Source organism: Hyperolius riggenbachi, chromosome 11 (genome assembly GCF_040937935.1).
Source record: "Hyperolius riggenbachi isolate aHypRig1 chromosome 11, aHypRig1.pri, whole genome shotgun sequence".
NCBI lineage: Eukaryota > Metazoa > Chordata > Amphibia > Anura > Hyperoliidae > Hyperolius > Hyperolius riggenbachi.
In genome coordinates, this window is record NC_090656.1 from 25,368,508 (window position 1) to 25,388,299 (window position 19,792).

Sequence of the window (19,792 nt, forward strand, 5' to 3'; positions counted from 1 at the left end):
AAAGCCCTCCGAAATTCCCTGAGCGATACCCACCGCCTTCCAGGAACCGTTCAGAAACGCCAAAGCCTTTGCAATGCCCACCGGTACTGTCTTTACCAAGACAAAACCCACTGTTGAACCAGTCCAAGGCACCAGGACAAGTTTTCTCAGAGACCTCCCAGAACACCTTGAAGCTCCAAAGAGATCCCCATAGGTCAGAATGCCCCTTAGGCTCACATGGAGAACTATCAAGAACCCCTATGGAACCTAGGGCAATTCCCGAGTCAGGGCCACAAGGACAAACATCAATATCAGGGCTTTCAGGGACCAGAACCATCTCTGGGCATGCAGGCAGACTGGCAACATCAGAACGTGTTCCCACTAAGGAAGCATCAGAGCACGCTAACACCTTAGACACACTTGGGCATTCTGGCACACAAAGAACATCTGGGCACACCGGCACAAGAGAAACCTCTGGGCATGTCAAGGAACTGTGAGCCTCAGGGTCAGCCAAGACAGGACCAAAACCAGGACTGGCCAAAAAAAAATCATCATGACTAAACTTCGCAACTACTGGACTTTTACACGAGAATGCTGGATCAGACTTAGATGTCGCTGATTCCAGCAAAGTCAGTAACAAATCAGATTCAGGGGCACTAACAAGACAGGACAAATCTTCTGATGTATGCACTGAACCAGACAGGGACTCCACAACTACCTCTGGACTGGACAGAGACTCATTTAATACACTGGATTGGAGCTCATGAGGCGCTGCAGAACAAGTCAGTATTGCAGCAGCCCCCACTGGACTAGGCAAAACTGAGGAATTCCCTGGACAGGAAGGGAACTCTGGAACCTCTGCCACAGCGGCCAGAGAACCAGAATCTTTCAGGATACAGGGCTGGGTTTCAGGAATACTCATCAGACCGGACTGAAATTCTGAGATTTCTATTATTTTGACCAGAGAATCAGAATTATCCATGTTACAGGGCAAGACTTCTGAAACATTCAGAGGACAGGGCTGGAGTTCCTCGGCTGTTACAACACTGGAGAGGGACTCAACAACATTGGTTAAATCAGACTGTGTACAGGACAAGGTATCTGACACACTTGCTGACGAGGACAATATTTCAATGGCTTCTGCTTTGCTGGGCAGAAATTCATCAAGTTTTATTAGAGCAGACTGTAATTCCAAAACAGCTGCTAGACAAGTGAATATTACTGCAACACCAACTGAGGTAAGCAGTGCTTCAGCCTCCTCTGCTAGAGGGTTTAAAGTATCCAAAGTACTGGGTGAAGCATAAGACTCTGCGACCACAGCTTCACTGGACAGGATCACTGAACAGTCCATATTGCAGGGCAAAACCATGGAAGCACCTGCTGGACAGCATAATGATTCTGTGACCTGAGTTTCATTGGAGAGATCTACTGCACAATTCATGGTACAGGGCAAATTTATTGGAAAATTTTCTGAACAAGGTAATAATTCTGCGATTTCAGGTTCACATAGCAGATGCTCTGAGCTATTCACGAAACTAGAGCGAGGTGTAGAAACAGGAAGATCAAGACACAATGTTTGCGCATCTGAATCACCATTCATTTGTAAAATTGGAAAATTCAGATGCTGGGGTTCTGAGTTTACTAGACAGGATTGCTGGGACTCGGAAACTGATGTAGTGCATCTATTGGCATCTGCTGGATCAGACAGGAGTTGAACTTTATTAACACAGGTAATTTCTGCAGAAGTGTTTGCAGAGACAGGCAAGATTTTTCTGGTGTCTGTTTCACTAAACAAAGAGTCATGAGTACTGGCTAGGCTGGACTCGGAAGTCAGCAGGACCTCTGGATTCTCTGCTGAGAAATTTGCGCAGGGCAAGGTTAAGAATGTATCAGTGGCTTCTGTTTTACTGGGAAGTAACACTGAGTTATCCATGGTACAGGGTGGAATTGCAGGAACTTCAATTTCACACAAAAAGAGCTCCGAATCACCTGCTGAATCAGCCAAAGGTGCTGAAGCAGGCGGGTCAGAACGCCAAATTTGCGAATTCGGAGTCACATAAAAATCATCCAAAATCAGTTCCCACACATCAATCAAGGGAGCCACACAGTCATACCTACACACACCAGCCTCTATTAGGTTATAGGCTGACTTAATGCATGCGTTCAATACCATTTCACTTTTTGCACTGTAAAATTGACAAAATGAACTTGAATCATTCTTCCATTCACAGACCAGGGCTTCCATCTCTCCCCTCTCGAATGGAGGATCCCATGCATACTTAACAGGCAGATCATGGTTTGCAGATATGATTGTAGCAGGGACATATATTGGGTTAATTAGCAGGTGATTGGCAGATTCCTTATTCTTAAGAATCTCTAATACCTGTAGCAAGTGCTGAACTGTAGTGTATGCAAACTTTCCTTGCTTTACAAATAAGTTGATTTGTTCAATACTCTGTAATATCTCCTCATAATCATACTCAGATAATTCTTTTAAACAAAAATCTTTATTTTCCCTAGCCAGGGAGGAAAGTTCATTAGTAGTTTCATAAGTCCATTTAACTCCCCTGAAAGACAATTGCATTTCATTATCTGTTAATGGCAGAATCTCATTATAGGTCTCAGTCGCTAAGGATAACGATTCTGCAGATTGGACACGTTTCTTAGAACGTTTGCGTTTTGCCTTTGACCTTGCGGTTTTTGGTGATTTATTCAAAGCTGCAGGAAAATTATCAGTAACACTTTCTGCTTGCTGCTCATTCTTGCAAGCAATTGAAGGAGCAGCTGATTGGCCTGCTGCCAGGAGTTCATTAAGAGGAAAAGGCAATGGATCTATGCGCAACCAGTTATGGATCACAAACGCTAGAAATTCCAGCGGTCTATCTTTCAAATCGGAATGATTGAGAACATCAAATGCCCACTGGAATAATTCCCCTTTAAACAAAATATAACTTAGTTGGAGTGCCCAGGTTGAAACAGGAGTCGCTTGGAGATCGGGATTGGCCAGGAACCTGGCACATTCAGAGAAAAACTCATTTTCTGTTTCAGAGCTAAGTTCTTCAAATTTCTTAAAGGAACAGGAACCATAATTAACAGTGTCATACTTTCTGGGAATCCCCCCCACAATGGGGATTGGTAATGGGGTTTTCATAATGTAAGGCTTGGTGGTGTATTCTCCACAGTCAGCATGCAACGCATGAGCTGGCGTGGAGGAGGTACACACACTAGCACCAGGAAACAGGCTATCCCTAGTATAGTGGAGGGGAGGACTGACTGCAATAGGAGATTGTGGCACACAGAGCCGGTGCAGATCTGACAGCCACAAACAATGCTTTCGTTATAACGTCTCAGCGCAAAGTAGCGCTGAGCGCACAAACCAGAACTGAGGAGATCAGGACAGGTAGACAGAATGAGCGCTTGCTAGCTAGCGGCTACTTAGCGACAGCAAGCGTCCAAAACCAGACAGACTGGAATGAGGCAGCCAATGCGATGCGGCGATGGCGTGCCTCACAAAGACAGGACAGGACAGTCAGAAAATAGCAGGATTAAGATAGATGAACGTAACACAGATAAATATACAATAAGTATGTTTTCCTAGCGTATTACAATTACAGCTATCAATGAAACTATTTGTAACGTCTGACTAACATATGTATATATCGGCAATGAACCGATATATGACATAAGCAGCAACGCTGACTAGGAATGGAGTAACACAGGGAACAGGACTCAAAAGGATTCGCTATCTCTTCGCAGAGATGAACGCAATCCACAAACGGTAACAGAACAGGATTCAGAAGGATTCGTTATCTCTTCGCAGAGATGAACGCAATCCACAAACAGTAACAGAACAGGATTCAGAAGGATTCGTTATCTCTTCGCAGAGATGAACGCAATCCACAAACAGAACCAGGAGCAGGGTAACTACCTCAGCACGGGTGGTCACGGTACGCGCAACCTACCAAAACGTGCTGGAAAGCTGACTAACTGCACACAGGATATAAACAGTTCGTGTACGTATACATCAGCGACACTGATGTATCACGTAACACAAATACAAGGAAAATAATAAACGTGCTGGTATGCATATATATTGGCAATGAACCAATATATGATGCAAAGACCAGCAAAGTATCTTTATAACAAGAAACACGATCGGGGGCTAAAGCGACAGCAAGACAGGCTTAGGCTGAAGCTATGAAAACCCAAGGAAACCCTGCAGGAAGCAGATCTTTATACTGAGGTCATCCAATGGGAGCAGACATGCAGATTCCCACACAGGTGAATGATAATCAGTCACAAGCTGACAGCAGGGAAAGACAGACAAATCTATGCAGCTTGCATGGAAATAGTTCAGAACTGCCTGAGCTGCAGCACTACTACTTCCAGTAATAGCTGCTGCAGCAGCGATCATTACATAGAAAAATCCATATAATTATATTGATCTTTACATTAGTCCTGAAAGAGGGACAAATGATGAAAAAATATGGACAGGGTTTACAAAGAGGGACACAGGGACTGGGTTCCAAATGAGGGACAGTTGGTAGCTCTGCGTGCAGCACTGTGGAAGATGCAGCTGCTGAATAAATACTAATAAAAAAAATTAAGTTAATAACACAGATATGTGGTCACTGTAGCCTACTCATATTCACCCTAGTGAGTAAGCAATACTGATGTAATTTCCTATATGTAAAAAGAGAGAACCGAGAGCCCAATATAGTGTAGTAAGTCAAGGCAAATAGGTATAGTGAGAAGGAGTAAAATGTATACTCACAAACCAGGGTTACCTCCAGGCAACCACTGTAATAGGCAGGTGAGGAGATTGACCTGTCCTCACTCAGGATTAAGAAGTCACTCTCTGTAGACGTGAAGAAAAGGGGTATCCCCGGAAGCAGGAGATTTGAGCGCATGAGACAAGTGGACAAAAAGGACGCCCCATTCACTCCCATTATAAATATCGTTTAATGGGCGCCGAACAGGGAAAAAAAGGGCGCCGGAGATTATTAACGTTTTACAAACGGCGCCCGGAGATTTTTAAGGTTTTATAACTGTGCTTGTGATGATTTAACTTTACAAAATGAGCCCGTGACGAATAACGTTTATAAAGATACTAAATCACTATTTCTAAAACATTTCTAAAACATTATTATCCACCCAAAAAAATTATTTACATTTTTTTATTTACATTTTTTATTTATTATTGCTTGTAAAACATTATTATCCATAGGGGGTCTTAGGTTTAGGCACCACCAGGGGGGTCTTAGGTTTAGGCACCAACAGGGGGGTCTTAGGTTTAGGCACCACCAGGGGGGTCTTAGGTTTAGGCACCACCAGGGGGGTCTTAGGTTTAGGCACCACCAGGGGGGTCTTAGGTTTAGGCACCACCAGGGGGTTCTTAGGTTTAGACACCACCAGGGGGTCTTAGGTTTAGGCACCAACAGGGGGGCTTAGGTTTAAGCACCAACAGGGGGGTCTTAGGTTTAGGCACCACCAGGGGGGGTCTTAGGTTTAGGCACCAACAGGGGGGTCTTAGGTTTAGGCACCACCAGAGGGTCTAGGGGTTAGGGATAGGTACAGGGAGGGTTTTTAACAAACGTAAATATAAGTTTCAGTTTAGAAACAGGGAAGATTAACGTTTTAAGAATTGCCGATCTCATACACATTATTTAATGATTTATAAATTCTTAAAACACTATTTGTAAACGAAATTCTACACAATATTTCTATAAACGATAATACTGCTTATCGTTTACACCACGCGCCCTTTTTTCCCGACGCCCTTTTTTGATGTACGCGTATCCCCCTCCACCAAGGGTGGATATATGATATATTATGGATAGAACAGAGGCGCCAAAAGGATAAAAACAGTATTTAAAATATTAAAAATGGCTTAGGAGGCAGTGGTGGACTTACCTCCTTCAAGCAGACACAACAAGCTGTGTATTCAACAAAAGTGTACCAATGGAGTGTACCAATAAATATACTTTTGTTGAATACACAGCTTGTTGTGTCTGCTTGAAGGAGGTAAGTCCACCACTGCCTCCTAAGCAATTTTTAATATTTTTAATACTGTTTTTATCCTTTTGGCGCCTCTGTTCTATCCATAATATATTATGTCATTTCCTGTCCACCTAAAGAAGCAAGTAAATGGACAGGAAGTGAAGTTTCTGATGGGAGGGGGTGGCAGTTATGTGTCCTAGAGGTAGGATATTTCTGACTAACAGAACTCCCCTCTTCCTCCTGGTCACCCAAACCCGACTTCCTGTCTACTTCTTAGCTGTTTTTGGCAAACAGGATATGACATTAATACTATTGCTTACAACTGGCAGTGTGGAGGGAAAGATCATTGCACTATAATAGCTGTAGCTGACACTCTAGGTAAGGGCTTAAATACTTTTTTACAGAAACAAACACCTCAGTACCTTTTTGAGCAAGTACAGTTACCCTTTAAGAAACTAAACAGTCATGTATTCATGGGCAGAAGCCGAATGTGCTTAACCACAAGAAAATGTATGCGTGCTCAACACCAAGCTTAACCCTTTCAAGTCTGGCTGTGCAAATCTGGCTAAAATGGCTTACCATGAGGCATTGCTCATGCAAAAATGCATTTGCTTTCGCATGCCAAACTTTGCAGGGTCAAAAACGAATACCGCGAAGCGGTTGCCCTGCGGGAATTAGTTCATGCTATATAGCACTATCCAGGAGCGCCACGGGGAGGCTTCCCAATGCCCCCATACAATTGGGGGGGCTGCGGGGCCCCAAGCTCTCTCACTGCCTAGGGACCACAGCGACACCCCGGAGGGGGAGGCTGGGTAGCGCAGACGACCCCCCCAAGCAAGGCCAGCGCCGGGGAGGGCCATCCGCACCCACCTCCCAAAATTTAAAAACAGGGACTTACCTTAACGTCCATTGCGTTCTGCTACTGCACATTAACTCGGGGCACTGCATAGGAAAGGAGTGACGCATGGGTCACCCGAGCTGTGGGGCTCAGGGCTGGCTCACACACATCACTCCAGAAGGGGGGGGGAGGACAGGCACAGACAGCCCACTCCCGGGCTCACACCACCTAGAGCAAGCCATCCACCACCTGCCTCCAAAGGACAGAAATGCAAAAGTGCTTAACCACAAGAAAATGTATGCGTGCTCAACACCACCTCCGGGGTGCCGCTGTGTGGGTTCCAGGCGGTGAGAGAGCCTAGGACCCCCGCGGCCCCCCGGTTGTATGGGGGCAATGGGAAGCCTCCTCGTGGCGCCCCTGGATAGTGCCATGTAGCATGAACTAATTCCCGCAGGGCGATTGTTTTGCGGTTTTTGGTTTTTGACCCTGCATATTTAGGCATGCGAAAGCAAATGCATATTTGCATGAGCAATGTCTCGTGATTAGCCAATAGGCCAAATTTGCAAAGCCAGATTTGTCAGGTTCACTTAGTTGATGCACACATTTTCTCTCTGTTGTAAGAAGCCGAATGTGTCCCAACACAATTCAGCTGGTGCCAAAATCCTGAATGGTGACATGCAGTTTAGTGAACTTCCATGCACACATAATCTATGGACTTGAAGAGGGGGGGGGGGGGGGAGTCTGCGTGGCTGATATTGTGTTGAAACCTCTCCCACGGTGTGATGCCATGACCTTGGTCCTGACAGCTTGCTGTCTGTGAACCTTGTTGCATTCTGGGAAGAAATACTGTCTGTTTCCAATTGCCCATCAAGCAGCATCTCCCTCTGTGCATAGAACTCTCAGTAACAAACATTCCGTACAGATCACCTGCCAGCAGTAAAGATGTCACCATTTCAGAATGTAAATCAGGGAAAGGAAAGATTTTACAATGGGCTAACACTGACTAAATAATCTATAAATGAATATTGTAAAAATTAAGCAATTTTATTAATGATGTTGTTTTAACTACAGTTCCTCGTTAAGCAAGAACTCCTGCTTAAAGGGAATCTGAAGTGAAAATAAACTTATGATATAATGATTTGTATGTGCAGTACAGCTAAGAAATAAAACATTAGGAGCAGAGACATGAGTCTAATATTGTAAGAAACTCCAGTTGTTATCTATGCAAAAGAGCCACTGATCTCTACAATTTTCCAAGTTGCAGAGAGCTCTTACTTATTATCTCAACTGTCAGTCATTGTATTTTCTTTTTCTCTGCAGAGGACAGTTTAAAAGTTCACTAGCCTGTTCTGTAAAATCATTTAGAATGCTGAGTAGTGTGTAAACTGCAAATATTAGAGAATGATGCAATGTTATAAAAAACACTATATAACTGAAAATAAAAATATGAGAATATTTTTTTTTTGCTACTAATGTTCTAGTAGTTATCCGTACTACACAACCAATTCATTATATCATAATTTTTTTTCGCTTCAGTGTCTCTTTAATATGAAGCAGAACCTTGTAGCAGCAACAAAACCACAACAGCGGTTGCTCTGCAGATCAGGGACATAGCTACAAATTGTGAGACCCTAAACCGGCTGTCACCCACCATTATATTTGTCCTCAGGACCAGTACGGCGTTTTCAACTCACTTGTTCCAGCCGGTGTACTCACTATCCATCCCTGCACTCCCATGTTCATCACGGCAAGGACAGATCCCCTCTATGATTGACACATTATTATGTAATAACATGTCGTCGGCCAGTTCACTGAGAATAGGAGCCGTTGCCAGGATGAACGTGGAGTACACAGATGGAGGAGAGTGAGTACACCGACTGGAACAGGAGAATGGCAGTAGTGTAGTGGAGATGTCTTGACACCTTGTAGGAAAAGACACAGGAGACAAAAGCGGGAGCCCAATAGTGTGGTATGTTGAGTGTAGATTTAAAGGAAATAATTAGAGCACTACTCACAAAGGGGGGCAACCAACCACAGGAAGCAGGTGGAGATCTTAAACCCGTCTCCACTCAGGGTGGCCGTCAGGTCCACCCTTGCGGACCTGGCTTTGGTTACACTCCTGGGAAAAAAAGGGGACAGATGCCCACTGGGATAAAAAACACGTATGCTCTGTCTCCACCCCTCGTACAGGATGTGTTGGGGGGTCACATATGCACAATTTGGGAAAGTGGCGCCCTGGTGTATAAAAGCTTAGAAAAATAGTTTAACTTCAAAAAAGGAACGAGGTAGCTTACCTCAATGACGAAATTTTTATAGTAATAAAATATTTTATTTAGCACAAGCAATGCGTTTCGCGGGTCTGAGCTGCTTCCTCGGGCCATTAACCGTGCCAAATGAAGTACTTCAATCTAGCATAGAGAGGCTCCCTATGCTAGATTTAATTACTTCATTTGGTACTGTTATTGGACCGAGGAAGCAGCTCAGACCCGCGAAATGCATTGCCTGTGCTAAATAAAATCTTTTATTACTATAAAGATATTGTCATTGAGGTAAGCTACATTGTTCCTTTTTTGATTTTAAACTGCTTTTAAAAGCTTTTATACACCAGGGCGCCTCTTTCCCAAATTGTGCATAGGCAGTGCTGCCAAAATATCTGCAGGTACCCCAGGGACAAAAAGTTGGGGGTGGGTGGTAACCTGGGGGGGGCCCAGCAGCGCTAGGGAACCCTGGGACAGTTGCTTTGTTTTCCCCTATGTAAGTGAGCTCCCTTTGTGTGTCAACCAGCTATAATGCTCATGAACCTCACATATATCTATACGCCAGCTTCCAGAGAGCATGAGTCATGATTCATAGGTAGCTGGGCTCATCTTAACACCACGAGACAATGTAACGAGAGAATCAAAAAGTTCTACACTGTTTTTCTTCTCACTTTTTTTTATTTTTATTTTTAATTTTCAAATTAAACTGGTTTTCAGCAAGAACAACAACATCTCTTTTGTTGCCACTTCATCAACCCCACCAGACTAGGTACAAGTGGTAATTAACCAGCATTGTCGCTGTCTGCGGATCCTTTAATGATTAAAAAGTGGTAATTAACTTGGAACAAATATGTGAATTTTCACTGCTAAACCAATTTTCGCCCATCAGTAAAATTTCATTTCAGGGGCAGAAATGTAACAAACCCGAAGCTGTGTTCAATAAAAAATGTAAAAAAAGCAAGTTTACATGCAGCAGTAGGTTTGGAGCCGCGTACCTGTCGCTGAGCCGTCGCTCTGGGTCGTCACATTCGATGTTCTTGGAGGCTTTGTAGATGAGAAGCGCAGCCACGATCAGCTGCAGGATGACAGAGATACACTAGAACAACATGAAAAAAATGAAGTTGACTATATTAAATTTATTCTAAATTATTTTCATGTATATATTTTACATTAATTATATAGCGTTGAGTCATTGGCATCTTCTGCAGCACCTTACATAGTATATGGTCTTGTCACTAACTGTCCCCCTCAGAAGAGCTCACAATGTGAGCCCCATTTTAGTAGTGTAGCTTAGGGGCTCTGGGCCCAATGTGAGTTTTATATTGGGCCCCCTCAAGTGCTCTATACATGACAATTGATATGGAGCACCAAATCCTGCCAAGGACAGCTGCAGTGTCAGAGAGGTGTAAGCAGGGGAGGGGACAGCTGAAGTGTCAGAGAGGTGTAAGCAGGGGAGGGAACAGCTGCAGTGTCAGAGAGGTGTAAGCAGGGGAGGGGACCGCCGCAGTGTCAGAAAAGTGTAAGCAGGGGAGGGGAAAGCTGCAGTGTCACAGAGGTGTGAGCAGGGGAGGGGACAGCTGCAGTGTCAGAGAGGTGTAAGCAGGGTAGGGGACAGCTGCAGTGTCAGAGAGGTGAAAGCAGAGGAGGGGACAGCTGCAGTGTCAGAGAGGTGTGAGCAGGGGAGGGGACAGCTGCAGTGTCAGAGAGGTGTAAGCAGGGGAGGGGACCGCTGCAGTGCCAGAGAGGTGTAAGCAGAGGAGTGGACAGCTGCAGTGTCAGAGAGGTGTAAGCAGGGGAGGGGACAGTTGCAGTGTCAGAGTGGTGTAAGCAGGGGAGGGGACAGCTGTAGTGTCAGAGAGGTGTAGGCTGGGGAGGAGACAGCTGCAGTGTCAGAGAAATGTAAGCAGGGGAGGGGACAGCTGCAGTGTCAGAGAGGTGTAAGCAGTGGAGGGGACAGTCACAGTGTCAGGTGTATACAGAGGTGTAAGCAGGGGAGGGAACAGCTGCAGCGTCAAAGAGGTGTAAGCAAGGGAGGGGACAGCTGCAGTGTCAGAGAGGTGTAAGCAGGGGAGGGGACAGCTGCAGTGTCAGAGAGGTGTAAGCACATATGGAAGTGATAAATACCAGCTTAGCACCAATAAAGAGCTAATGAAGTGGGTGAAGGAGGCCCCCTACTGTACTGGGCCCCTCTGGTCCAGGGGCCCAGGTGCATTTTCTACCTCTGCGCCCCCTATTGCTTGGCCAGTGCCCATATCGTAATTATACCATATGTCCATCTTAGTCCAAGCCCAATGTTTGGGAAGAAGACAGCTGACCAATCTGTATGTTTTAGGCAAGTGGGGGGAAAGCCGAGTGGTTGGAGGAAAACAATATACAAACTCCATGCAGATAGTGTCCTGGCCCAGACTCTCTCCAACACTGCAAGGGTAAAGGGTGTGACTCACTACACCACTGAACAGCTGAATCAGGCCATTTGGGCGGCGTGGGGATCAGCAGGCGTTTAATAGATGCCTGTGTAAATTATCGGTAATCGGGCACCCAAGTGGTGAGTTGGGCGCCCAGTCAGTGTTAATAGCCAATTGGCTACTGAAATGGCACTTATAGTTGTAGACAATCAGCTACAGTTGTGCCCTAGAGTTGGTGTTAGGGATTAGGAGGGGAAGATAGTTGTAGGCACTTGAAGATGGATTTAGTGTTAGGCATGGGGAGAGGGGGGGGGGGGGTTTCAAGTAAGACTGGGTGCCGGGTAAGTGCATAGTAAAATATTGGTAATGTAGATCATCAGTATTCTTTACTAGCAGCACCACCTGGCCCTTGACTTGATGTGCTATTGCCCAGGCTGGTTCTCATGTGATATTAATATTAAAAACACCTCCGCTTGCTTAGAAGGCTTATTCGGTTTCCTCTTCTCCTTCTACTCCTCAAATCTTCCAATCCACACTTGCTTGAAGTCTTTACTTCAATACAGTTGCCTTAGATTTTTATTCTGCATCCTCTTTTGTTGACTGCAGGTTCTTGTCTTTAGAAATTATTTTGTTCTCATGCGATGAAGGTTCTCTGGTTCGTGCCTGGAGATGTTTCTTTGGCTCTTGTTTGAAGTGTATGATCATCATCATCATACACTTCAAACAAGAGCCAAAGAAACTTCTCCAGGCGCGAACCAGAGAACCTTCATCGCATGAGAACATCATTGAACGGTGAGTTCCTAGTCTTCCAGCTTCATATTCCTACACCATCTGATGGGAGCTGCAGCGCATATTTACACATGACTGGATTGTTGAAAAGTGTATTCTGCTGCAGAGCATTCAGAAACAGTCATTGATTGACTGTATAGCAAATGGACGTGCTTGGAAATAATGATCATTCATACAAATTGCGCTGTGTACACGTATAAATGGATGATCAATGAGATGGGGCAGTTACAGGAACTTGCTCAGGAACATCAGACAGAAACGCCACTGTACATATGTCCACAATTAGTTTGTTTTCCAGTCCACCAGATTGACCATAGATCTCACCATGTGCTTGGAAGAACAAAGAGAAATCGAGAGCCCAATATGGTGTAGTATTGTTAAGTTGGTTGTGGTTTAAAGCAAAATATTTAGAAATACTCACAAATATGGGTTACCCATAGGCAACCACTTGAAGTGCAGGTGGGGAGTATTAGAACCTGACCCCACTCAGGTTATTAAGATGTCGCTCTCTGTAGATAGGAAACGGGGTAGCACCCCTCCACCGAGGGTGGAATCAAGATTTCAGCAAGGCTTGGTGTACAGAGGCGCCAGAGTAGATTAAAAATGTTTAAAAACTGTCTAAAAGAGGGGGGATGTTCAGGTGGACTTACCTCCCTCGAAAATATAGAACTCAAATGAGTCACAATATATCAATACAAAAAACGTTTTATTCAACTCCACTTAGTGCAACGCATACATGGACATACATACATGGACATTGACAGCACGGCAGCCTAGTGGCTAGCACTCTCACCCTGCAAGTGCTGGGTCCTGGTTCTATTCCCAAACAAGTTAACATCCAGTCAGGGACGGATCTAGGGGGGAGGGGGGGGGGGGGGCAAGCAGGTATCTTGCCCCAGGCGCAGTTTGTTGAATTCTTAAAAAGGCGGCAAAATGAATGGCAGTTTAGGCGCCAAAACCTGACCTTTAGGTGCCAAAACCTGACCTTGCCCCAGGCACAACTTGGTCTTGATCCGTCCCTGCATCCAGTATTAGTTGTTAAAAATTTTAAAATAAATATCATATTACACTGCTGGCAAACCAATAGATCAGAAGAGTATATACATTATGTAACGTTTGCGGAATCGTTTTCGTGGTCAGCACACGAGATGCGCACTGACACAGCGAAAACCTTCCACAAGCGTATAATTGGGTGAACCCAGGCTAGGTGCAATGCACCAGCAGAGGGCAATTCCCACCGGCAGATGGCGCTGTGGAGTGCAGACGAGTACAATCGCTGCACAGCCACAGATGCCAGATGGGGATTGTACAGATCAAGACAATGCGGGGCTGAACAGCCCATAAAGAAAAAGAGCACAGGGACAGAACGAATGTGTGTTCACCAATCTAGTCGCGACCCTGCGACGGTGAACACACCTCAGCAGCAACAAAAGTAGGAACGCGATGGCGAGAAAGTCGATCACCAGAAGTGACACAAGACAGACTAGAACAGAACACAAGAGGAGCAAAGGCACAGTAAATAATACAATGAGAGTGATAAAGAAAATAACAAACGCTAACTAAACGCGAACATCGCACTCATTGGCAACAGTGAACGCGTTACAGCGCGGTCTCCGCGTGTTAAGTACAACAGAGACAAGCACGCCTAACTAACCACCGACAGACAAACACGAAACAGAACGTGAACGCTTGCTTAACGGTTACCTCACCGAGCCTGCGGCAAACGCCCGTATCAGACAAGACAGACAAACGAGAAACAAGAACTAGGCAGAAAGGATCCACCGCTCTTCCGCCAGAGCAAGTGTGATCCAAGCAGGAACACAGATCAGAAAGATCCACAGCCGCTAACGCTAGCGGCTAGTGCGATCTAAACTCAGGAACAAGAAAATAGATCAGAAGGATCCACAGCGCTAGCGCTAGAGGCTAGTGCGATCCAGGAAGACAGAACAGAAGGATCCACAGCACTAGCGCAAGGCGAGTGCGATCCAGGCAAGACAGATCAGAAGGGGCTACCAGTAACAACCGCTGTTCCGGTTAGCACCTAGACACACAGAACGATTTCCTGTCGACCACCGCTGGGACAGGACAATCGCAACAGACAAACAGATATGCAATCCTAACTGCACTATTGAAACTACCTAGTGCAGTCCCATGAATTACTCTAAGCTAACTTTAACAAGAAGTAGCATGGCTGACACTCTAGGAGTGTTTACTACAAACCCTGAAGGAATGACCAGCCAAGGACTCTGGGAAACACAGCTCTTTATACTGCCAGTCATCAAAGGAGGCAGGTAGGGGATTTGCATAACGAATGTATGCAAATTCCTCAACAGCAGAACAGACCAGAAACTTGCAATGGAAAGACAGGTCTCTCTTCCAGAGACCTGCAGCCCACAGACTAGAGGAATGGTCAAACAGCTGTCTGCCAGTGCAGCCAGCTGAACGGATCATCACACATTAAAGCGACACTGAAGCGAAAAAAAAATATGATATAGTGAATTGGTTGTGTACTATGAATAATTACTAGAAGATTAGCAGCAAAGAAAATATTCTCATACTTTTATTTTCAGGTATATAGTGTTTTTTCCAACATTGCATCATTCTATGATATGTGCACATTACACAACACTCAGCATTCAAAATGAGTCTTTCAGAGCAGTCTGTGAAGTAATGACCTCTCCTCTGGCAGAGGAAAAGTAAATAGTCCAGGAGCAGTTGAGATAATAAAAGTCAGATAACAGCCCTCTCCTAACTTAGTCGGAGAGCTTAAAGAGAATCTGTATTGTTAAAATCGCACAAAAGTAAACATACCAGTGCGTTAGGGGACATCTCCTATTACCCTCTGTCACAATTTTGCCGCTCATTGCCGCATTAAAAGTGGTTAAAAACAGTTTTAAAAAGTTTGTTTATAAACAAACAAAATGGCCACCAAAACAGGAAGTAGGTTGATGTACAGTATGTCCACACATAGAAAATACATTCATACACAAGCAGGCTGTATACACCCTTCCTTTTGAATCTCAAGAGATCATTTGTGTGTTTCTTTCCCCCTGCAGAATCTCATGCACTGAAGTTTCAGGCTGCTCTTTTCTTCCTGCAAACAGCTTTGCCCTTGTCTGTAATTCTTCAGTATGTGAAAGCCCAGCCAGCTCAGAGGACGATTTATCCAGCTTGTAAAAGATAAGAGAGAAGAGAGAAGCTGCCATAATCTAAATAATACACAGGCAGTGTGCAGAGAGGGGCCTGGAGGGGGGAGATGCATCACAGAACCACAACACTGAAGAACTTGGCAGCCTTCCAGACACAGGCCGACAAGTCTGACAGGGGAAAGATACATTGATTTATTACAGAGACTGTTATAGTAGAAAATGCTGCAGTAAGCCAGAACACATTAGAATAGCTTTTGGAACTTGTAGGATGATAAAAAACAGGATGCAATTTTTGTTACGGAGTCTCTTTAATGTCTTGTTTGCATAGAGATAACAACTGTTTCTCAACTCTTCCTGTACTGGAAACAATTAGACTGATGTATCTGATCTTAATGTTTTATTTCTTAGCTGTGCTACACATACAAATCATAATATCATTTTTTTTTTCGCTTCAGTGTCTCTTTAACACCATTTTTTGTGGTGATCAGGTAACAGTGTCACCATCTAGTGGTGAAAGTATATATGATTGCCCAGGTTATGTGCAAATAGCAATGCTGGAAAAATTGTAATAAGTGCTCTGAATTTGATACAAACAACATAGGAATCAAACACAAGTTAACATAGCAATTATAAAAATATATATAAAAAATGTTTGCTTGATGAAGCAGGACCACACCTGCGAAATGTATTATTCCGCATTAGACATTTTTTAAACATTTTTATTCTACTCTGGCGCCTCTGTACACCAAGCCTTGCTGAAATAGATCTCACCATGTGTGCCACTCCTAAAGCTAAGTGCACGCTTTACATATTCCTGAAACAATCGTTCCTGTTTTGTTTTTTAAAACTTTTTATTTCCAAGACTGCGGCACATATATACAAATGATTAGCAATGTCAAAACATCCGTGTAACATTCCACAACAGAAACTAGAGAAGTTATGGTAAATCAAACATTTCTATTACTGTACAGGGTCATCAGCCTTGGGTTTTTAGTTTTCTCCCTCCCCTTTTCCCTCAAACCTTCCCATACCTCCCCACTTTAGGTTTCCCTCCCCTTCCCCCTTAGTATTTTCAGGAGTTCCCTCCCCCCTCCCCTTTTGTCTCTGTATGTTCTGTTGTCTTATTTTGCCAGTTAGAACACATTTTATTCAATTTGCATTTGGTGGTTTAGTGAACCTCTAGCGCTCCCAGAGTGCCATGGAGTTGCTCTGTTAAATACCATTTGGTGTAGGTAAAGTTTCCCATTAATGCTATACGTTCCCTATCCGTGAGCTGGGTGAGTATAAACTTTTTCCATTTTTTGAAGAAGGGTACTGTTTTTTTATCTTTTGCTTGCAAAGTATTCATTTTGTCTAGTATAAATAGACAATGAAGTTCCTGCTTTACCATAGTTACCTTGGGAAGGTCATGGTCTAGCCATTTTTTGAAAATTACCTTCCTGGCAGCTATCAATAAGATATGGAATAGAGGTGATGGTCGTAACCGTGGTTGGTCTAGCTCGTCGGGAACATAATTGAAGATGGCTAGGTACTGTTCTTTTAGTACAGCTTTTCCACATAGGCTGTTTGCATAATGGAAAACTTTATCCCAGTATTGGTTAATAGGAGAGCAGGTCCATAGGCAATGGTATAGGTCGGCATCTTTAAGTTTACATTTTGGGCAGTGTGGGGTGTAGTGCAGCGGTGGTTGTTTGTATTTAATGTTAAACGCAAATTTTGCTTTGTGCATTAGCAGTAAATGGGATGTTCTCCATGTTTCACTGATCACATTATTCCTCACTGCACTCCACCCCAGCATTATTTTATCTGGTAGAGCATCGTCTTGGAATGTGGTGTTCCACGCTTTGAAGATCTGATTCTTAATTTTTGGGATCCAGAGTAGCTGTAAAGATCTGTATAAATCTGATAAAGACTTCGTACCTCCTCCTGGACCTATAAGTGTCGAAGGTGGTAAATTCTGCAATGGTCTTAACCTGGTGGACTAATGCTTGCACCATGGATTTCATTTGGAGATATGGAAAAATGTCAGATCTAGGTAGACCATACATGTGTCTCAATTCAGGAAAAGGACGCCATGTCCCCTTTCTGATATCCAGCATATGTCCCAGTGTTTTGATTCCCTTCTGTTCCCACATAGAGAAGTTAGATTGTTGTATACTTGATGGGAAGTTGGGGTTTCCCCAGGTTGGTAAATATTTTGATATTCGTGCAGGGAGTTTGAACAGTTTTCTTGTGGCCTGCCATGCTGCAATGGTGTCCCGGAACATAGCGTTTATTTTTAGTCTAAGTGGAAGTTGTTTAATTTTGGCATGTAGCAAGCCCATTGGCGACCAAGGTGATGCCATTTCGGCTTCTAAAGGATAATTGGAGTGAACGTTTGTTTGGTTCAACCAATCTCTGGCATGTCGCAGCAGAGCAGCCAAATTATAAGCCCGTATGTTCGGCAAGTTGAACCCCCCCCATATCTTTTGAGCATTGTAGCTTAGCAAAAGCTATTCTTGGCTTTTTCCCCTCCAGAGGAACTTGATAAAAGCAGTTTTTAAGAGCTGCTCGTCCTTGTGCCTAACAAGGAGTGGGATTGTCTGCAGGGGGTATAGCAAGCGACCCATTGAGACCATTTTTATTAATGCTGCCCTTCCCGCTAGGCCTATAGGGAGATTGTGCCAGTTGTTTAGCTGTCCTATGATATTTTTGATTAATGGACCGTAGTTTTCCGCATACAGATTTGCAGGGTCTCTGGGTATATTCACTCCTAGGTATTTGAAAGATGAGGTTTTAATTGCTACCCCTAAGTGTTTCCAGTGGGCTATTGGAGCGTGAGTAGATAACGGAAAAAGAAAACTCTTTTCTTTGTTTACTTTATACCCCGCTAGAGGTCCCATCTCATTGATGATTTGGAAAACCTCTGGCACCTGGTGTTTGGGATCTTTCAGGAATAATAGGGCATCATCTGCAAACAATGCTTGTTGTGTCATGGATTCCCCTATTTGTATCCCAGGAATATGACGCCTCAGTGTTGTTACTAGTGGCTCTAGGGCTAGGTTAAATAATAGCGGCGACAGTGGGCACCCTTGCCTGGTCCCTTTAGTTAGGTGAATGGGCATTGAGGTATACCCTTGGGTATTGATTCTGGCCGTTGGGCTAGTGTACATAGCCTGAATTGCCTTTAAGAAGGCCCCAGAGATGCCCTGCCGTTTCAGAACTGCCTGCAGCCAATCCCACTCCACATTGTCAAAGGCCTTTTCTGCGTCAAGCACCAGAACGGCTGCGTTTTGATATGTGTGCGGGTATGCTTTTACGTGCTCTTGAATGGTTAGGAGTTTTCTTACATTACTCACAGCTGCTCTACTGCGGACAAAGCCCGTTTGGTTTGGGTGCACTAGGTTCGGTACCAGTTGCGCTAGCCTATCCGCCAATATTTTAGATAAAATTTTCATGTCTTGGTTTAACAGCGAAATAGGGCGGTAGGAGCCCGGATTAGTGGGGTCCTTTCCCTCTTTTGGGATGAGCTTTATGTAGGCTAAATGCCCTGTGGCCGGATAGTCCCCTGTCTTTAATATATGGTTATATAATAGAACTAACGAGTCTGCCACATCTTTTTGTAATATTTTAAAAAAACTCCGCAGAGAGGCCATCTGGTCCTGGCGACTTTGCGTTCGCCAGTGCTTTTATGGTTTGGAGGACCTCTCCTTTTGTAATTTGTGCATTCAGCATGTCTGCTTCCGCATTTGTTACTTTAGGTAAGTTAATATGTGCTAGTATGTCATCTAAGTCGGGTCGCGGTGTTGTATCTGCTTCATACAATTTGGCATAGAATTTAGCAAAGATAGCAACGACTTTTTTAGGGTTGTTTTCAAGAATACCTCTCTCATTTTGCAGTGTGATTGGTTTTTCTTGCTTCTTGAATTGTTTGGATGCTATGTTCGCTACTAGTCTGCCTGCTTTTTCTCCAAACCTATGAAAGAATAGGTCTGAATGTGCTTTTTGCAGGTTTGCTTTCATTGTGAACCATAGGTCTGCTTTTGCTTTGTCTCGCATCCAACATTCTCTTGTTTGGGGAGTAGGATTGGCCATATAGTTTTTTTGGGACTTGCTAGCCTGACCTACCATTTCTGCGTACTGTTGTGCAAGCTGTTTTTTCCTTGCTGCTACGTATGAAATTATCCTACCTCTTAGTACTGATTTTGCTGCCTCCCAAAATAATACAGGTGTTGGCTTGTGTTGTTTGTTGTCGAATTCATATTCACACCACCAGGACTGCAGGAGCTGCTCGAATGCCTCGTCCCCATATAATGCTGTAGGAAACCTCCATATAAATTCAGATTTTCGAGGGGCTAGGTCACAAAAATCTAGGACCACTGGAGCATGATCTGA

At 44.2% G+C, this 19,792-nt stretch overlaps 1 protein-coding gene across 1 annotated transcript in view; it reads right to left on the bottom strand.

The window, feature by feature from the left end:
* The window catches only part of LOC137538126 (ninjurin-2-like), a 107,885-nt gene that overhangs the window by 39,571 nt on the left and 48,522 nt on the right, over window positions 1–19,792 (bottom strand). Inside the window, exon 4 of the mRNA XM_068260139.1 lies at window positions 10,071–10,171. Coding sequence (XP_068116240.1) covers window positions 10,071–10,171 — 101 coding nt within the window. The remainder of the gene's footprint in view (window positions 1–10,070; window positions 10,172–19,792) is intronic.